Source organism: Miscanthus floridulus, unplaced genomic scaffold (assembly GCF_019320115.1).
Source record: "Miscanthus floridulus cultivar M001 unplaced genomic scaffold, ASM1932011v1 os_1014, whole genome shotgun sequence".
In the NCBI taxonomy this organism is placed as follows: domain Eukaryota; kingdom Viridiplantae; phylum Streptophyta; class Magnoliopsida; order Poales; family Poaceae; genus Miscanthus; species Miscanthus floridulus.
Window position 1 is genome coordinate 1 of NW_027097468.1, and position 15,146 is coordinate 15,146.

The 15,146-nt window shown below is 47.8% G+C and overlaps 1 protein-coding gene and 1 non-coding gene across 2 annotated transcripts; one reads left to right on the forward strand and one right to left on the reverse strand.

The window, feature by feature from the left end:
- The first annotated feature begins 2,825 nt into the window (after positions 1-2,825).
- On the forward strand, positions 2,826-4,111 carry LOC136533616 (uncharacterized). Its single transcript, XM_066526165.1, has 3 exons — positions 2,826-3,002; positions 3,114-3,269; positions 3,781-4,111. Exons 1-3 carry the CDS (start codon positions 2,859-2,861, stop codon positions 4,048-4,050), a joined length of 570 nt encoding a protein of 189 aa, XP_066382262.1. The 5' UTR covers positions 2,826-2,858; the 3' UTR covers positions 4,051-4,111.
- Positions 4,112-12,916: 8,805 nt separating this feature from the next.
- Positions 12,917-13,024, reverse strand: LOC136533617 (small nucleolar RNA R71). The gene has a single exon (XR_010778511.1). It is a non-coding gene; the product is annotated as a small nucleolar RNA R71 (small nucleolar RNA).
- Between the last annotated feature and the right edge of the window lie 2,122 nt (positions 13,025-15,146).

Sequence of the window (15,146 nt, forward strand, 5' to 3'; positions counted from 1 at the left end):
GGAGGTGGATCCACGACCGGTGGTGCAGGAGGTTGGTATACGCCCCCTTGGCCGGCGAAGAGGAAGGAGCACCGCCGCCTTGGCATGCGCAGGAGGTTGTCGCCGTCGTGTTGAAGGGGGAGGAGCTCCGCCGTAGTCCCGATGGGGACGCCGCCGGGGGGAAGGGAAGGTCGCGGTAGTAGCCAGAGCCGGCGAGTAGAGGGTGCGCCGCCGCAAGTCGGGGAGTGCGGTGGCCGCGCCCACCGCCGGTCGGGGGAGGGGGTGGGACCCGCCTGCGCCACCGTGCTGCATCGAACATCGCCGTGAGCTCCAGGGCGCCGTTGCCGTCGATGCTCCAGGGCCCAGCAGAGCCGCGCTCCCGTGGGGGGATGGCCGCGCAACAGGGGTGACGGTGTGGCGCTCCAGGGTGGGTTGCGCGAGTGGCAGGGGGGTGGCGGCCATGGGGGTGGGTGGATGGGTGGGGATTAGAGTTTGGGGGGTATATATATAGGGTCTGGTGGGCCGGTGGGTGGGCCGGTGGGCTGGTCCAGTTGGGCTTGGGCTGGAAGCTGGTTTGGTGGAACCAAGAAACACCGATTTGGGCTAGGGCTTTCAGTAACTATTGGGAGCCCTATGTTCCCAATAACACACACACACACACACATATATATATATATATATATATATATATATACACACAATTCCTAAATATCAGACGCCTGATTTTTTTAGTCCCTTCAGGCGATGGTGCTTGTGCACCGCCGCGGCAGCTCAACGCATCAAACACCGGCCACACATGTGACCATCCGTGTCCTTGCCCGCTGGGGACATCCGGAGGAGGGATGGTGGTAGAGGCGACCATGTCCGACAGGTGACGCAAAGCAGAAGTTATGCTAGAAGTTGGAGGGGATGATCTAGCTATTCAATCAAATTCAACGGATGTAACACGTCGCCTGAGAGATGACTACTTCTCCCATATATCTCTCTCTCTCTCTCTCACACACACGTGAGACTGCATGCAGCAACTATTGAAAAGAACGCTAGCTAGATAGTCGATTTCTAGTAGTCCGTGAATTTCAAGTTTCCATTCATAGTTTTTCTTTCTTTTTTTTAGATCCCACTCCTTTCGTCTTAAAAACAAAGGCTTGTTAGAAAGCCCATCCATGTTAGTGATCCTTCACTGGACTAGATGTTAATAATTATTCTAATGATTAATTAGGGATTATTCACGTCATTAGTTATCACTAATGATTATTCCTTTAGAGGCGAAAAGTGTGTCCGTATGCTCCCTCTCTGTGACAGGTAAACCGCCATTTTGATGGCATTATATGTACTTTCACTGTTTGTCATTCGAATACAACCATCAGTAGTTTCCTAAAAAAAAAAACTACCTTCAGTTTTACTCCCGCTTTCACACGCTCACTTTCTAACACTAGAAACCAGCGAACGACCACACCAGTCCCACGACTTCTCTTTTGTGAAAAGAATTTTCTGTATTTTTTCATTTTTATTATAAAGTTATTGTAACTTTTCAATACAGTATTTTATAGACAAACTTATCACCAAAACTTCTTCCTCTAACTTTTCTTTAATACAATTTATTAACCTATATTGATGACAACTTTTCAACATGACATTATATATATTAACCAATTTCATTTCACGATGGTTCACTCAGGGTGAACGACAGTCGTGGTCTTGTGAGTCGTGGTCTTGTGTCTATGTAGTTTTCACTTATTTTTTCTACTTTTTTCTTTTCTTTCTTTTTATTTTCCATATCAACCAACCATTTTTTATCCTATATATTATGAATAATTTCTTTAGATTTAGAAGGTTGCCCTGAACAAATTATGTAAAATAAGTGTGTTGGACAACAAGATCTTACATGTGTAATATGTTATTCGTACAATTTATTATATAAAAAATATGCTAGAAAAATGACATTAAGAAAGTGTTATAATAAATTTGCCCGCTGATAGTTATAAACAAAGTTTGAGTTGCAAAGGTAATAAAAAAAGTTGTCACCATAACTTGTGACAAATACTATATTGAAAAAGTTACGATAAAAATTATGGTGATAAATTTTATCTTGCAAAATGTCTTGCGCAAAATTTGTGCATACAATTTTATAATTTTGTAAAAATGTAAAGTCGCAGATTTTGTTTTTTTCTAGAAGTGACGTCATGGGGTTGTATGATCGTTCGAGGTTTTAGCGTACCCCTGAATTTGTCAAGGGATGTCATTTAGATCCACGAACTTTGAAGATGTATTTCTAGTCCCTAAACTTGTTAAGTTGTGCACGAATATAGAAATACGTTTTCGAAATTCGTGCGTCTAAGTGGCATCCTTGATAAGTTCAGGGTGCATTTAACTGAAAAAAAAAGATGACGACCAAGAAGCACCACAAGTCATCAAAAAGAAAAAAAGTAAGCATATAGTATGCAATGCTGCCGATTCCCAACAGAAACAAGCGGAGTTTGGACCTATTATTAGTTCATAACATTCACCGTCACCCTAGAATTAATCATATGACCCTACAAATGTAGTACACTGTACTCTATCTATTAATTTTGCCTTATATTTCACTTTGGTTTATTCTCAAATCAAATTTACCTAACTTTTATTAAGTTACAGATGAAAATAACAGTGGAATCGAGACCAACTTGTCCGCCAAGACAGACCACTCCAGCGTGGCACTTCTCTCACGGCCAACCGGCAGAGGGCCTCCGGCCTCCGGCCACCGCTCTTTATAAAAGGAGAAGAGGCGAAGAGCACCAGACCGAGCGATCAAACGAATTCCTCTCCTTTTGCCAAAGCCTCGTCGCCCCCGTCCCGTGCAAATTTGCTCGAATTGCTCGCCCCTCCCACCCCCCAAAGCCATGGCGGAGCGCTCGCCCAACCCGAGAGCCCTGCTTGAGTATGACGTCTTCGCGACCCCAGACCTCACCGCGTCCGGCGGCTTCCGCAGCCTCTCCCCGCCCAGCGGGTTCCTCGACGCAGGTTCTGGACCGCATTTCTTCAAGGTAACACCGCGCTGTTCGTGTTCTCTCTCCCTCAGGTTTCTCGTCTCGGTCTTCTCCGTGCTGCTTCTCATTGTGGTGTGCTTATTCCCTGCCGCTCCCCTTCGGTTTCAGGTGCGCTGCCTGTTCTGCGGCGACGAATCGAAGAAGGACGTCGCCCTCTACGCTCTTGCTCCCGGTGCGCAGGGTTGCTCGGAGAGATTCGGATCCCGTCTGCTAACCAGGAGGTGCCACCCGACGTGCCCCAACCCGGCTCACATGGTCAGGAAGGTGCGTGAAGAGAACCTTCTAGTTTTGTTTCGTCGGAGTGCTTAGTTCGTCGGAGTCCTCGGTTGATATCGTTTGTCTGGTTGTTGGTTCATCAGAGCTCTCAGTTTATCTCGTTGTTAGTTCGTCAGATCCCTCAGTTTATCGCGTTCGTCTACTTGTCTGGCTGTTAGTTCATCAGAGACCTCAGTTTATCTAGTTTGTCTGGTTGTTAGTTCATCAGTTTATCTCGTTTATCTGGTTGTTAGTTCGTCAGATTCCTCAGTTTATCCCGGTCATCTGTTTGTCTGGCTGTTAGTTCATCAGAGTCCTCAGTGAATCTCGTTTGTCTGGTTATTAGTTCATCTGAGCCCTCAGTTTATCTCGTTTGTCTGGTTGTTAGTTCGTCAGATCCCTCAGTTTATCCCGTTCGTCTGCGTGTATGGTTGTTAGTTCATCAAAGACTCTCAGTTGTCTGATTGTTAGTTCGTCAGATCCCTCAATTTATCCCGTTCGTCTGATTGTGTGCTTGCAGTGCGCCAGCCCGGACTGCCGTGAGCTCGGATCCATCGAGCTTCGGGAGGTGGCAGGATCTCTCAGGCAAACCGGGCGTCTCCGCTTCCTCACGATCAAGTGCCAGGGCTACGAGATCCTCATCTACACGGCTGGCCAGGAGTGGGTGGCGGTTTCAGCAACAGGCGAAGTGGTCCCTGTCTTTTACGGCACCGGCAACATATTCAAGGGATCGGACGCCGCCGGGAAGGTCGCCATCCCTACACGCTTCCAAGTAGTTCAAAAGGAATGAAGACTCCCACTCGTCCTGATCTATTGGAAAGCCAAGGTAGCCGCGGACAAGATTCACGTTACAGGTGTCAGCGATTGGGTTCTTTTGTTGGTGACGAGGATGTAGGCATGTAGCTTAAACGTCCCCTGTTTTCGCCTTTTGCTGGTTCTATTTGAGCATGTTCCGGTAGTTCTGCTCTCCCGGTGATGATAGCTTTGAGCTCTGAGCCTCAGTGGATGTAGTATGATAGCTGCTGTGCCTTGAACTATTTCTGATGAATGGGAATGGGGGCCTTGTCCTCAAGTTGGCTTCATCTTATGCTATGCTTAGTTCTCTCTTTTTCTCGAGCGGACTTAAGCAGCCCGTACTTCGTTAAGCAGACAGGAATTTGTTTACACATTTGGGCATTCCCAGCCAGCGAGTAGCAAACCAGGAACGGTACCTACAGCTCTTGTTTTACATGAACGTTCTAGCCGGCTCACGAATTTGGCGAGAGAACGTGCTCCCTACAAGAAACGGAAATGCTCGAGATTGAACTATATAGTACTACTGGTAATAAGAGTTAACTCGCAAATATAGTTTGTTTAAAAAACGACAATACATCAAAGAAGCTTAAAGAACGGTGAAATCCATGAAATGACTTAAAATTAAAACAAATTATGGGCAAGCCTGCTGCCTATGGCATGTTCATAAGTTCCTTGATGAATTAAATAATTAAAACTAATAGATCAACATTCGCTGCCACTATCGCTTGATGCCTGTATGTATTGGATTGCAAGGTTAAAAAAGAAACTGAAGTTTCAGATCGAACAAACAATAAATACGATGAACTGAAACCATAATCACTTACCGCAGAGTCGGGGACAGGGATGAAGGGAACTGCAGCACAGCTGGGGTTAGTGGGCGCCTGCTGGGATCACGGGATTCCAGATTACGGAAATCGGGATTTCAGGATTTGGGAACGCCGGAACAGCCGCCGCGGCGCAACAGCACGAGGACAACCGTGTGTTTTTGTCTCTCCCGGCACACGGTTTTCTGATCATCCGATTGTTGGGTCTGTCCATAGATGACCGTATGATCCCCACCTATTTAGCTATCTGTTTTTTTTCCTTGTCGCTGACAAGCTGTTCTGAAAGTCTTCTCTCATTTCATTTCATCGTCTCCCCCTTGACAACAGCGACTATAGAAAAAAATTGTCTCATTTTATAATATATTATTTATTTTTATTCTTGTCTAACTATAGAAAAAATTATGACTTGTTAATTGTCTTTATGTCAACATTTATATTATTTTTTGTCCTTGCCTAACTATAGAAAAAAATTTATGATTTGTTAATTGTCTTTGTGTCAACATATATTAGATTTCGTTAGGTTTGTATAGTTTTGTGTATCGGGTTTTTTATAACCAGATTCGAAAATTGTAGCTACAATTTTATTATAAAATATGTGCAATAAGCATGGTGGCCGTTGGATTTCGATCTAATGGTGGTAGAATTCGTGTGCTACTGTTATCTAAAGCAACTGAATTTGTTTCTCATAGAAATCGTGTGTTTTACATGGAACTAACAACCTTGTGCTAGTTGGTCACAAAACACATGAATATAATATAGACATCCTCGATAAAATAAAAGCGACACGTGATGAAAGAAAAGACACTCTTGAGATCACAAGTAGTGATAGTTTGCATTGTGTGAATAGTAGTCTCAATATTTCCTAATATACGTGGACTACTTTATTTATACTAAAACCACTGAGAGTGTTAGCCTTGTTACTCATGCCCTAAGCGCGCCACTGATGTCCCTGACCCAACGACGCTGAAAAGGTGGCTTCTCTAAATGTCCTTCGTCGATCTGTTCTAGAGGTCACGGAGAACAGAGCCGGGGCGAGCCGGAATAGAGGGCCGGCATCCAACCAGGAATCTGTCCAGAAAAGTGCCGCGCCATCCCCTATGACCACCGAGAGAGATGCTGAACACATGGCCGCGACCACCTTCTCTGGTCTAGCCGGCAGGCTCGCCCATGCGCATTCCGGCTGCACCCTCTTTAGCCACTCCCATCGTAGGCGCAGGGCGAAGCCGAAGAAACGAAGGTCAAGAACGCCGAGGCCACCATAGCACGTCGGTCTACAGATGACCGTGGACCAGGAGACCTTGCACTTCCCCCAGAGGTGACCTCCGTTCCGGCCCATAGGAAAGCGCGGCGACGGCGATCGATCTGCTGAATATCCCAGTCGGAGAGACATGCGGCTATGGAGATATGCACGGGGATTGCAGAGAGGGCGACCTTGGTGAGGACCATGCGACCTGCGCAGGTGAGCAACCCCGCCTTCCATGTCGGTATCCTAGCCGCAGCCGCATCCACAAGCGGCTGCTCGTCAGGTCTCCTAAGGCCCTCCACAATGTGAGTGGTGTCAGTTACTGTTTATGCGTACAGAGGTGTCAGTGGTGCCCAGTGAAGTTGTGGACTGCAGTGTGAGGAGTCACTATGAAATCACTATGGGACCCACCATAAAGTACTATGTCAGGGTATAAAAGCCGGTGTTGAGAGAGAAGCAAAGAAGGAAAAAATGTTATTCTATTAACCTGGCACCGGTTGGAACCGAAGCAACTACTTGCGTCGCTCCTCATTTTTCTGGAGCTGACAGCACTAGCTGCAATGTATGGAGTCACTCTTATTTAATCTCTCTCCTATTCTAGCGCTACTCAAGCATCACGCTGTGGAGCCTTGAGAAGGAAAGTGGTGCCCCCAGGTACCTGCAAGGGAAAGGCGCGATCCGACATGGGAAGGCTTGCTGGACAATCATGAGGTCGTCCTCGGAACAACGAATAGGCGGCGATGCGAGGCATTTGTCCATGTTGGTTATGAGACCCGACGCCCCGGCGAAGAGTGCCAGGATATCAGCAGCATTCGGAGCGACGAAGACGACCAAGTCGTCGTCATACAGGAAAGCTCTATGTGGCATAGCCGCCCCAGGCAACGTCATCAGGAAGCCACGCCTATCTGCCTCGCGGATGAGGGAGTTCGATCAGCACCTCCATCACGATGACAAATAGCATAGCATTGGGGAGATTGGGTCCCCCTGGCGCAGGCCCCTGGCATGTGCAATCCTCCTCCCTGGCCTGCCGTTAACCAACACCTTCGTGCTCGCCGTAGATAGCACGATTGAGATCCAATTTGTCCAACGCAACGGGAAGCCGATATGTCGAAGAATATCCTTGGTCTTTTCTATTTGTTGAAGTTACCTGCTATCGGTAACCGTAGTAGTACACGGCGTACGGCTGCGTGTCGCCCGCCGCGCTCATAACCAAGGGGCATGTACTACATCCCCTCGCCGCCGAGGACGAGCGAGCCGCTCACGGGTAAGTAGTCGTCGAAGCAGCGGGACAGAATGTAGTAGGAGAAGTTGGAGAGGCCGAGCGCCGCGCGGGCACGGACGACGCGCCACGGCCGAAGCCCGCGAGGCCCGAGCCCAACAGCGTCTAGTACACGAACACGAGGGCACGAGCCTGCATCCGAGGACGAAGCGGGGGAAGGCGGGTGTGCGATCAGACGTTGCTGGGCGCGCCTATTTCCGAGAGGCCATGCTGGGCTTGGGCGCCAACGCCGAGATGCACGCGGCGCCCGGGGTCGACGACTCCATATGCGGGACCACCGCCGTGGCGGCCCTCGTGGTCGGCGGTGCGCTCCAGGTCGCCACGTAACTTTAGCATCATCTGCTACGTTCGTTTGCCATCCAACCGTCTGTCCAGAATCTACTAGAGCTGAGGCTGCTGAAGGCCGGGACTCTCATGTGTGTCTGCGCGAACTTGGCGCCCCTGCGGCGAGCCGCCGCACACCGCCGGAGGAGACGGCCAGACCTCCAACAGGATTATTATCGTTACGTGCGGAGGATGTGGAGGGTCGGGCCGCCATCAAGATTCCTGCACCGTGCCACAGGTGGTGGAGGGCCGGGCTGCCGCCGCTCGTCGGGGCTCAGTGCCGCTTCAATGGATGTGCGGAGCCGGTTGCAGAGTGCCGCCACCGTCTCCAGTGCCAGAGCATACCACTGTTGAGCTGCTTTCGGCCGCCTGCACCTCGTGTGATCGTGTCCATCGTCCTGGACAGGGACATCAGTGAGGACGCCCCACCACCACCAACGCAGGTTGTCCAGGAACGCGAGCAAGCTGTAGGAACAGAGCAGAGCACGGCATCGCAACTTGCCACCCTGCAGTTCTCCTGCTCCTCGTTGCCATCCGCGCCTCCTTGGAGGGGCCGGAAGTCCCATGCTGAGGCAACGCTCCGCTCCGAAGGAGACCCATCGTCGCCGTGCCGACCTTCGCACCAGCCGCGCACTCTCGCCGCATCCCGTGCCGCGACGGCCGCCCGCTCGCCGCGCCCTGTGCCCACGCCGCCCTCCGCGCTGGCCGCGACCTCGCCACGCCGGCCGCGCACGTTCGCTGCGCCGCCCTCCGCGATGGCGGCGCGCGCTCGCCGCATCCCATGTCCGCGACGGTAGCCGCTCGCCGTGCAGCCCTCCGCGACGGCCTCGCGCGCTCGTCGCATGCCGTGCCCGCGATGGCCGCCCGCTCGCCGTGCGCTGTGCCCACGCCGGCCGCCGGCTCGCCACGCCGCCCCACGCGCTGGCCGTGCCAGAACACAGCGTTGGGCCGCGAGGTGTGAGCTCGCCACTCCGCCCGCGCACTCTCGCAGCGCTGGCCGCAGACCTCCGGCTCCGCACGCCGCCAACGGAACACAGCTGGGAGGAGGCCCGGACGACCACGGACGAGCTGGTTCGATACATTACGACGGTGAGCAGCAGGAAGAGCTGGAGGTCGGTCTCCAGGCTATCTTGAATAATGATCGGGGAACGGTCTGTAACGCATGGTAGCTCTTGTTGGCCAAGAAGGCAGGAGCCGGAGCATGTCATCATCATCGAACTCTCCTACAAACGGTCCAATCATGCGCGCCGCTGCCGGCCTTGTGTGCCTTCATGTCGGCGCAAGCCATGGTCGGGAACCACTCCAGAACATCCCAGTCCAGCACGCACGGCGTGAGTGCAAGGCGCGAATACAGGCCGGTCTATCCGTAGCACGGCCAGGGGCCGCGGCCTCGGTGAGCGCGTAGGACAAGGATTCAACGGCGCTCTTCTACCGTATCCCGGCCCGGACGGCTCGTCGCCAGAGTCCGGGAGGACCTCCTCCATGGAGTGTCCTCGCAGTCCCAGAGCAGAAGGATGGCGCGGTGCTCCTTGCCAGATCCCACGGACCTCCTACTCCTCTGACGCCCGGCAGCTCTCGCTTGCCTTCACCTCGTTAATTTGTTATCATGGTGAAAAAGCTTGGTTCCGCACGGTGAAAATGTTTGTAGCCCTTCGATCTTCTTGCTACGGCAGATACAGAGGCGAAATTACCGAAGGAAAGTCACCCAATCTCAGTCCACCTGTGCATTTAATTTGAGTGCCCTCTGCCCTCTGAAATAGATAGTGGGACCAAAAAAAAAAAAAAACAATACCCAATCGTTTGGCCCACCTATACATCTCTATACCTTTTCTCTTACATTTTTCATTTTTTAGTACCAGCAAATATGCACGTGCGACATGTACGCGTTTCTAAAATTATTTCAAATGCAATGAAAATGTTAATTGGATTATTGATAAACAATAAAGGTAGGTGGCAAGTGCTTGATCGTTTTGTCCGGGTCATGTAGAACAAGATTCAAATCGTTTGTTCCTTAAGATGCCTCGGCTGCATGTATCGCTGCACTAACAGATATAAAATAACGTGATATAAATAAACAAGCATATGTAGATGCAAAATAATTATGACTTAAATAATGTAGCATTAATTTATTTAGCAGGTACATCTAAACATATTTTTTTTCTTTTTTTGCCCCATAAACACGGTAACTTTACGTTGTTTTCCTTTTTGGCCACACAAAGTAGAGGATAAGCACATGGACATGATTTTTTCCATTATTTCTTACAAACATGTTTATATTTTTGTTTTTCACCTTTTTTATCATACATTATCCTGTCCCTCACGTGTGAATTGTGTTGTTGTGCGTGCCTTGGTTTTATTTCCACCTCCACGTTGCAGATGTTGTTCATTCACAACGTGGTACTATAAGTAATGCAAGGCGTAAAAGAACAAGTGCTCTATTGGGTCCATGGCATTAATGATCTTCCACGCAAGCAAAAAATCTAATGTGGCATCCAAATAAATGAAGAAAGAGAGTAACTCGATGAGAAACTGTTTCTCCCCTGAGAAACGGCGTCGTCTCGTGAACGCGAACCAGCGTTGAAGAAACCGACGGTTTCAGGGACGGGGCGCCGTGTAGTTTCCTACTGTGTGGGTCCTGCCCTCGAGGTCATCGTGCGCCCATGGTCGTCGCCTGTTGCATCCTCGTGGCGCGCCGCCCACGTCGCAGCGTCGTCCTTCCCTGCCCGCGAGCCACCAACGTCCCTGGCCGACGTGCGCGAGCCCCACGGGAGCGTTGCCTTGCCGTAGTCTCATGGAGGTCGTTGTTCGAAGCATACTACGTGGAGAGAAAAGGAATTTGTGTTAGCTTCTCTATCTAGGCCATGATGGATCGAGCAATGAGGACACACATTACCGTTGCTTGTGAGCCGGCCCTCCCCATTCTTGTCACGGCCGCGCATGAGCTATCGCATGCTCACCCCGTTGCGCTCTTGCCATCCTTCACGACGCGTGCAAGCCGGCCTCCACCCTCCGCGCACCACCAGGCGCCGCCGGGCTCTGCACGACCATGCGCGAGCCGTAGGCTCGTCTATGCCACGAGCGAGCCGTCCTCCGCCCTCCGCGTGCTGCCGGTGTTGGCCAATGCTCGCCGCCTTCAGGCTCCCACACACGAGCCGACCTTGCGCCCCGTCCTTGCCGGCTATTGACGGTAGTTACTTTCCATCGTAAACCGTTAATATAACTTAAAATCATGCATGAAAATGATCACCAACATAGACTTTGGGGTTTAAACTGATAATTTCCATGAGTTTTGGTGAATCTATGTTTTCAGCAGGGTTTATCCAGAAAACTATCAAAGTGGACCTAAACGTCAAAGTAAATCGAGCTTATCCGTCTCGTAAACAACTCCAGAAGGTTCTGGAGGACACCAGAAGCCATGCTACCGAAGCAGACATGAAGAGGATGACATGCCCGTCGGTCTCGGCCTCGCTATGTCGGTTTTCCACCGCCTTAAGGATTGCATCTACGCTGTTTATTCAAGTCGGTTTGATCCAAGGGCTCAGAATTGACGCTTTGACCTATATATACCAGCCCCTGCCCCCTCCCTCAGCATCTGCATCTATCATAAGTCAAGAGTAGACCAGAAATTAGAGTTTCTAGAGAGAAGAGAGTAGAGCTCCAATTCTTCAAAGTTCTAGTATAGGCTAGCTAGCAAGGTTCAAGTAGAGTTTGGGCTATTGCTCAGGATTCCGGGTTTGCCGTCAAGAGGTCGGTATATCCATTGTATCCCTCTTTATTTTATTTCTTTGTGCTACTTCAATATTATATTGCTATTTATTATGTTCCTAGTTTGCTCTAGTTATATGCTTGATATAGTCATGATTGATTATGAATATATGCATATGTTCACAAAGCACTTAGCTCAATACTCGAGTGAGTTAAGTGGTCGACATTATGTAAGCGTGGTGCTTAAATATTGTTTATCTATGGATGCATTCTACACTCTGGGTCATGTGGTAGATCATGAATGTGACACTCCCATTGAGTCCTTTGTAGTCCACTCCCCGTTTGTAGATCAAGTAGAACCCGATTGCGAAGGGAGTCAAGCTCTGTTCTTGATCTTCCTTAGTAATGTTCCTTATGCATAGATCCAAAGTTAATTATGCTATAGATGAGAGTGTATATACTTGGGTGTACAAAAGACTTAGTAAATAAGGAATGACTTAGGAATCTTTTTGCTCTTAACTAATCTCCTGCCTAGCTACTCTATATTTATGAGTATCTATTTCTATGTCTAGAATACCAACAATACCTTACACTTATCATTCATTTATCACTTGACTTACCCCTGCAATAGCATGAGAGTGATGATATTATCATAAGTATACATATTTGTCAATACCTCTGTGCCAACCCCATAGCTCCCCCCTGTGGATAAAATATAAATAACAATACCTGCTATACTCTTGGATAAAATGCTACAATGGTATATTATCTGTGCGCTTAAGGATTACTTAATATACATATTTACAAGTGTTCCTAATAATTACCAACAACACATTTTCTGGCATCATGCTAGGGATGACAACTTAGTAAAGAGTGATGCTAAGAAATGTCAACAAGCATTTCTGGCACCGTTGTCGGGGAGGGGCACATGACTAAGAGAATTGATCAAATAAATACTTATTGATAAAATCATAACACCTCTGCTTTAGCAGGCTTATCCTTGTTTGTCTTTGTTCATATCTTATACAGGATATTGCAGGATTGATTATGATTCATCAACAAATTCCATCAATCACAATCAAACCAATCAAGAGGAAGCTCAACACCAGTTTCTGAATCTATGGCTGAAAAGACTCTGCGTGAATTCTTTGCTCCAAGCACCGAGAACATCCTCACTGGACCAATACTCAAAACCAACAACCTAGAGTTTGAGCTCAAGCCAAGCCTCATCAACATGGTGCAAGCTACTCCATTCAGTGGAAAGGCACATGAAGATGCTAGTGCTCATCTTTAGAATTTTCTAGAGATAAGCAGCACAATCACCATCAAGGACGTTGCTCAAGACATCATACTGCTCCACCTCTTTCCATTCTCATTAGTGGGAAGGGTGAAGCAGTGGTTCTACACCAATAAAGATAACATCAACACGTGGGCAAAATGTTCAAAGGCCTTTTTAGGAAAGTTCTTCCCTATAGGCAAGACCAATGCCTTAAGAGGAAAGATTTCCAATTTCCAACAGCAGAAAGGAGAAACCATTCTCGAAGCATGGGAACGTTTTTCAAGATTACATTTTAGATTGTCCTCATCATGGGATGTAAGATTGGTTGCTCATGCAAAACTTTTACCATGGATTAACTCAGAAAGCTCATGAACAACTAGATGCAACTGCTGAAGGATCATTTATGTCACCCACCCTTGGAAAAGTTGAAACTCTTATGGAGAAGATAACCTCTAATCAAGGCTAGTCTCAATGCAATATTCAATCATACAATAAGAGCAAAGAAGTACCAGAAGAGGTGTGTGCACTGTCAACCAAGATGGACGTCTTGTTGAATTGGCTTGACAGCGAGCCAATTACAAGAGGGATTGTCAGGCTATTCAAGATGTTTTTATTTCCCAAAACATATGTGGAGAATGTTTTACCCAGGTAATAATTCTTATAATCCTAAGCAACCATTCCTTGAGGGATTTGATCTTAAAACAAGATAGGATTAATGAGAATATCTCTAAGAAGCTTGCTTTTAATGATAAAGTCCTAGAAAACATAATTGCCAAAATGGATAGTTTTTATTCTGCTATAAAAGACCAACTTAGCTATATAAAAAGATAGAATCACAATTAGCCCAGTTGGCCACTGCTCTGCCTGTTGCCACTAACCTTGAAAGGTCAACGCCATAACCACAAGAGGTGACAAGTCTACTCGTGGATCCACCGTATCCAACAAGGACAAGTAAGACACCGGCAATAGTACAAGAGGAGAAGAAGGACGATAAAGTTGAAGAAGTTGAGCCACAAGCACAAGAAATGATGCAAGATTTCCATGACACCACCTTCCTACCATTTCCATGCAGAAATTGAAAAGCCAAAATGGATGAGCAGTTTGGTAAGTTCATAGAGGTAATTCAAAAGTTGTATATTAATACTAGCCAACTGTTGGTATTTATTAACTTGTTACTTGTTTTAGTAGCCACCTATTAATTATCTACATCTCCTAACATTACTTTACTAGGTTGTCATCCCTAGTGATGGTGCCAGAGATGCTTGTTGGCACTGCCTAGAATCACTACTAGAACGATACTAAGTAGTTCTTTATCATTTATGTGACTAGAAAAAAATATAAAGATATATAAATGAAAAGGAATCTGCAAGCGCACAGATAATTATACCATTGTAGCACTTCACCCGAGAGTATTCCAAGTATCATTATTTATATTTTTACCATAGGAAAGGTCTAGCATGGACAAGTATTGATAACTTATACCATTGATGGAGAAGTAAACCATAACCAGTATTCTACTCATAATAGGGGTAAGTCATAGGATAAGAGATATGAAAAGTATTGATCAATGATAATGATAAATCACTTAGAGTACTCCTTTCTATGGCATTAGCATGGTCAGGTAGAATATTAGAGGAATAATTCCTAAGTCATTGTTAATTATAAGTCAAAGCATACATTGATTAGTGCAATTACACCTAGTAATCATGGCTACGATCATCTTTATATCTACACATATGGGATATTACTAAGAAAGATTAAGAACAGAGCTTGCCCTTCCTTCGTAACCACATCCTACATGCTACCTATATCGGGGAGTGGACTACAAAGGACTCAATGGGAGTGTGTGGGGGTATTAACCCCTATACCTTTATAGGTAGGCTTGGGCCAGCCCAGACCAGGGGGTCTACCCCACTAGAAGACGACACGCGGCCCGGCCAATCTGTTCGGAGTCCTGCGCAAGGAATCAAGACAGATTTGGAGATCAAGCAAGATCCTAGTCGGTTAGAGTAGGAATACTTATCTGGCCTCCTATGGCAATTGTAACTGGTTAGGATTAGTTTCTAGATCTGTAACCCTGCCCCCCGGACTATATAAGGCAGGCAGGGGACCCCTCTAAAAACATCTCTCATTGACATACAACAATACAATCAGACGCAGGACGTAGGTATTACGCCTTCACGGCGGCCGAACCTGGATAAAACCTCGTGTTTGTCTTGCGTCACCATCTTGTTTGTAGCTTGCGCATCTGTCTGCCGACAATCTACTACCTTGGGCATACCCCTAGGTAGACTGTCGACCATATTTCATCGATAGTGGCGCGCTAGGTAGGGGGTGTGCGTACTGCTCTCCAAGCGAACAAGATGGTCATCATCCCCGGTTCCATGGCTACGCCGAACGGCCTCGCATACACCATCGGCCAGATCACCTAGACCAC